We start from the raw sequence: 5,095 nt of genomic DNA, 5'->3' as shown, positions 1-5,095 counted from the left end.
AATTTTTAATATTCTCGCTTGCAAACAATCTCAATTCCAAAGGAACAAGAACTTGCAAATTTAAACAACTAGCATGCCTTCTATTGTGCGCACAGAAAAAATAAATAAATAAATAAACCTTCTCAAAATTATATGCCACATGAAATATTACCTTATGATCAATTTGTTCTTCCAATGAGAACAACCTTCCGTGCTCCCAGTTCTAACAAGGAAAGAAGACTCCATTTAAGAATGATACCCAAAAGTGAGTGATCAATACATGCCAAAACTTCAAAATTAGTTTTATTGCTCAATTTGAATAAAGCCATATTACAATTTACAATCACAATCAGCAAACAAGTGCACAGTTTCAAGCATAAAACTCTAGTTACAAGGCCTTAAGAATGTAAAAGAACTCATTTTTGAGTGGTTATGGCAGGATCATCAAGATCATAGAGATTCATATGCTAGTGACCTTCAGTCAAAGCATCACCCGCTGTTGGCTCATAAATTTCAACCGAATTTATGTTAAATACGGTCAATCAGTCAATGACACGTATACAGCCTACAATAGGAATGTTGTAGGTAATCACTGCCTAAAAGGATCAACATGATTCGTTGAAGTGTGGGGGAGGGTGATGGAACGCCGATTGGGAGATATAACAGAGGTTTCAGAGAATCAATTTGGGTTTATGCCTGTCAGGTCAACAATAGAAGCAATTTATCTTTTGAGGAGAGTAATGAAAAAGTATAGAGAAAAGATAAGAGACATTCATATGGTGTTTACTGATCTTGAGAAAGCATATGATAGAGTACCCCAGGATATAATATGATGAGTGTTAGAGAAGAAAATGGTGACAAAAGGTTACATTGATGTGATTAGGGACATGTATGAAGGGGTGGTGACCACTATTAGATCACCTGCTAGAGACACTGTAGGGTTACACAAAGAATTTACCTTAAGTTCTTATCTTTTTGCTTTAGTTATGGATGAGTTGACAAGAAATATTTAGAATAACGTGCCATGGCGTATGCTTTTTGCAGACGATATTGTGCTAGTAGATGAGACTAGAGAAGGAGTTAACATAAAGTTGGAGATTTGGAGAAAAACTCTTAAATCTAAAGAATTTCGGATAAGCAGAACTAAGACAGAGTACATGAAGTGTAAATTTAGTAATAGTAACAATGAAAGCAGAGGAGAAGTGAAGATTGAGAATCAAGAATTGCCTAAGAGTGAACATTTTCGTTATTTAGGGTCGATTATCACAACAGTGAGAGAGATTGATGCGGATGTGGCCCATAGGATTAAGGCGAATGGTGTAAGTGAAGAAGTGTGTCTGCGGTACTGTGCGATAAACGAATACCCACTAGATTAAAAGGTAAGTTCTATAAAACGGCTGTTAGATCAATGATCTTGTATGGGATGGAGTGTTAGGCAATCAAGAAACAGCATGTAGATAAAATGAGTGTGGTTGAGATGAGGATGCTAAGGTGGATGTGTGGCAAGACTAGACAAGACGGAATTAGGAATGAATGCATTCGGGAATGAGTAAGAGTAGCACCAATAGAAGATAAGAGAGAATCGATTGAGATGGTTTGGTCACATTCAACGGAGGCCAACGGAGGCAGTAATGAAGAGATGCGATACTGTAACGATAGATGAGAGTGTTAGGGGACGGGGTAGGCCTAGATTAACGTTGGCTAGCGTTGTAAATAGAGATATGGATCTACTTAATTTGACTAACGAAATGACTTTTGATAGGGCCGTGTGAAGAAGAAGGATTCATGTAACCGACCTCATTTGATGGGACTTAAGATTTGGTTTGGTTAGGTTTGGTTTGGTTTGGTTATCGTCGTTATTCTAAATACTCAAACAACACGTGGAGCCTACAATATTTGAAATACAGTATGCTCAACCAAATGATGACACTTGTAGAGCCTACAACAACGACACAATAGGGGATGAAATGCAAAGAATCAATACGGTTGATCAGATAGACGATTAATCATATATGATGACGCCTAAATTCAAATGGTGTTATCACTCAATTTGAAATTCAAATTGAAGATAGTGCGCTCTTACCACGTAGATGGCCCTCTATAAATATGTGGACCATTACTCAAGAAGGGGAGGAGAAAATGAGAGGATTGAAAAGAGAAGATCAGAGAGATCAAAGGACCGAAAATCAAGAGGAGAAATAAAAAGATCAAGAATTAGAAATGTGAGAGAAAGAGAGAGAGAAAACAAAGAAGTCTTCATGAGGAAGAAGAAGAGAAACCAGGAGAACTCAAGAGCCTACGCTACAAACGCATAATGGCGATCAATAGGTAAAGGGTTCCAAGCCCAAGAATTGTACTTTGTATTCAAGGGTTCAAAACCCACAACAATTCAATAAAATATTTCTTTTCCTTAAATTGTTTTCTATTAATCTTTTGTCCTTCATTAATCAGAGGTTTCATTTAATTAAAATGTGTAATTAACGATCTGGAGTACATATCGGAAATAGGAACTTATTATTCAAATAATCAACACTATTTAGTCCAAAAACCAAACTGTCGACATTTGTAACATAAATTCTGAAATGTGTTGAAGCCCTTCACATTTCAAAATTTGTGTCTACACTCGCAAATTAATTAAACATTATGAGTGCACAAGATATAAGGACCCACTAAGTTGCTCTAAGTTGTATTCTCTCCACTGCTTGAAATTCCTTGAAAACTAATGCAACTACATAAACCTCAACTCCTGAGGCCAAGTAGTTGACACCAATGTTCAGTAGATTTTAGTATCTATTGATTGCTAAAAAGGGCTTATCGATGATCATGAAGAAGATATCTAGTAGTTGTTGGTCACAGTGTCACTCCAACTTTCATTGTGTATTGAAAATCCCCTTCAGATCATTTTGACCTATATATTCTGGATACTTCTGCAAAAATGTTGTGTATGTCTCAGATGTTACTACATGTCAATTACTTCCTAGACATATTAGAGCTTAAAAGTTTTTAAGTTTCAAACTCTATCAAATTCTTCTTGGATTCTCTCAATAGCATGTCTAACATGTTTGGGATGTCAGGATGTTGCTGTTTTGATATAGTGATTGAGAATCTCTTGTAAAATAAAGCATAGTAGGGGTAACTTGGTCTCTTTTAAAGAAATTTGAATACATGAGATGAGGGTAAATTATGTAAACTATAGCCCCAAGTCAGTTACCATGCAATATATTATGATTGTGAAATATATGGGCAAAAATATTGTTGATGTTCATTTCCTTGATAGTTGATCCCCATATATTTTTAAACATAATAATCACTTGCCCGATTTCTTATTTATGATTCCCAATTCATGTCCATTACGCTATGTTTGAATCATGGATTTGAAAAGAGATTTGCATAGGGAAAAAAATAGAAGGGAAAAGTGACCCAAAAACAAAAAAATTAAAAATATACAGTATAAGTTATACTTCATTTACTTTTTCCTTCACTTTTCCTTTCCTTTTGCAAATTAACCTAAAGGTTTGACCAAATGTTTTCGGCTAGTTATCTTGTATATGCTTAAAATGAACCTTTTTCACTGGACTTAGAACTCCATAAGAAGTTTATCAATTAGGGAAAAATGGAAAGCAGGGTCAAGACGTAATAACAGCACAATCAAAATAATGCAGCTACTTCCTAACTCATATTAACCAAAGTACTTACCTTTTCTGTCTGGGATATGTGACCAACAGCTGATGACCAAAACAATAGTGCAACCAATAAGATTATAAATCAGCTCCATCTCCAAAAAAACAATAATCTAAACACAATTTTAATTAAAACAGCAATTACAATTATAATCATAACTGTGAAAATTCAAGAACATGAACAAGATAAAACCATGTCGTGCCTGTTATAGATGCAGTTCCTCCAAGTAGCTCATACAAATTTTCCAGAAAATCAGTGTAAAATGAAATTACCCCTGTGATAACCACCACAGTTCTTAGTTCTCACAAAAGGGCTTATATAACTAACACAAAAATAAGGCACAATTCATACAACCTGGATTTCCAGGGATGAACAAGACATGCAATGAAGGATCTCCCGCACGAATTTCTAGCAAATTTGTAGTATAACTGGTCTCAAAGATAAACAATTAAAAGATAAAATCAATGAGAAAAAATCGTCCAAGAGTTCAGTGAGAGAGAAAGAATATACCCGGAGACATTGCACAACCGAAAATTGGCATGCGTTTTTTGGGAAATTAAAGGAAAATTGTCAAGACCCATGACTTTACTTGTACACTTCGATATATACCTTGACCTGGAACAAATTAAAGAAAGAATCAAGAACTCGGTTTTTAGGTAATCAAATGATAAACCATGTTTATTATATTGCTTGAGAGAAATTATTACCTATATAACTTGACCTGGAACAAATTAAAGAAAGAACAAGAACTGGGTTTTAGGTAATCAAATGATAAACCATGTTTATTATATTGCTTGAAAGAAAATATTACCTATATAACTTGACCTGGAACAGATCAAAGAAAGAATCAAGAACTGGGTTTTTAGGTAATCAAATGGTAAACCATGTTTTGCCGGAAACAAATTATTACCAATTAGCAGGGTATATGATCCTCATTGCATACAGAGAGAGAGAGAGAGAGAAGGGGGTTTGTGATACCTGGAAACGGAGGAGAGTGGAAACAGAGGTATGAGGAGCGAGTGAGAGAAAGACGGTTAATAAGCATAGTGCTCGTCGTCCAGCATTCATATTGGTTGGGCAAATTTGGTGCGTCATTCATTCATCGAGTTTCTTTTTTAAATATTCTTAAAAATAAAAAAATAAAAGGTAAAGCACCATTAAATTTCAAATCAATGTTTGTTGCACCATTTAATTTTACAATTTATTTTATAAACTGTTAAGTTCTATTAAAATGGTAAAGACGTTGGAGCCGATAGTGTTAGTGCGTGTTTTGCAAGTTGTAGGGATAATTGTGGAGTTTTGTTGATGTTAAATTTACTAATTTGTCCATAAAGCGTAATATAGTGGTCTTTTGGAGCTTCTCTCTTGCTCAATCAAAACGTATCTAAGGAATTTGGAAAGTTTTGGATTGCCATCCGATGTTGGGGGGATGATG

General features: G+C 35.0%; 1 protein-coding gene across 5 annotated transcripts in view; it reads right to left on the bottom strand.

The window, feature by feature from the left end:
* Window positions 1-4,764, bottom strand: part of LOC114277288 (alpha/beta-Hydrolases superfamily protein) — a 15,036-nt gene extending 10,272 nt beyond the window's left edge. The window contains exons 1-7 of one of the 5 annotated variants that reach the window (XR_014346731.1): window positions 4,639-4,764; window positions 4,368-4,381; window positions 4,171-4,275; window positions 4,015-4,088; window positions 3,863-3,934; window positions 3,676-3,704; window positions 152-202 (exon numbers count right to left, since the gene is read on the bottom strand). Coding sequence is in view for 4 of the 5 variants with exons in the window: in XM_082899123.1 (XP_082755249.1) it covers window positions 152-202; window positions 3,676-3,704; window positions 3,863-3,934; window positions 4,015-4,088; window positions 4,171-4,275; window positions 4,368-4,381; window positions 4,639-4,755 (462 nt within the window). In the remaining variant the exon portion in view is untranslated. Of the gene's footprint in view, window positions 1-151; window positions 203-3,675; window positions 3,705-3,862; window positions 3,935-4,014; window positions 4,089-4,170; window positions 4,276-4,367; window positions 4,382-4,471; window positions 4,571-4,638 lie in introns of those variants that run through there. The other 4 variants (XM_082899123.1, XM_028219189.2, XM_028219193.2 and 1 more) reach the window with 4 other exon arrangements.
* Window positions 4,765-5,095: the final 331 nt, after the last annotated feature.

The sequence above is a fragment of the Camellia sinensis genome, chromosome 12, assembly GCF_055761805.1.
Source record: "Camellia sinensis isolate YWXY chromosome 12, ASM5576180v1, whole genome shotgun sequence".
Lineage (NCBI taxonomy): Eukaryota > Viridiplantae > Streptophyta > Magnoliopsida > Ericales > Theaceae > Camellia > Camellia sinensis.
This window is presented reverse-complemented; position numbering and strand designations above follow the sequence as displayed.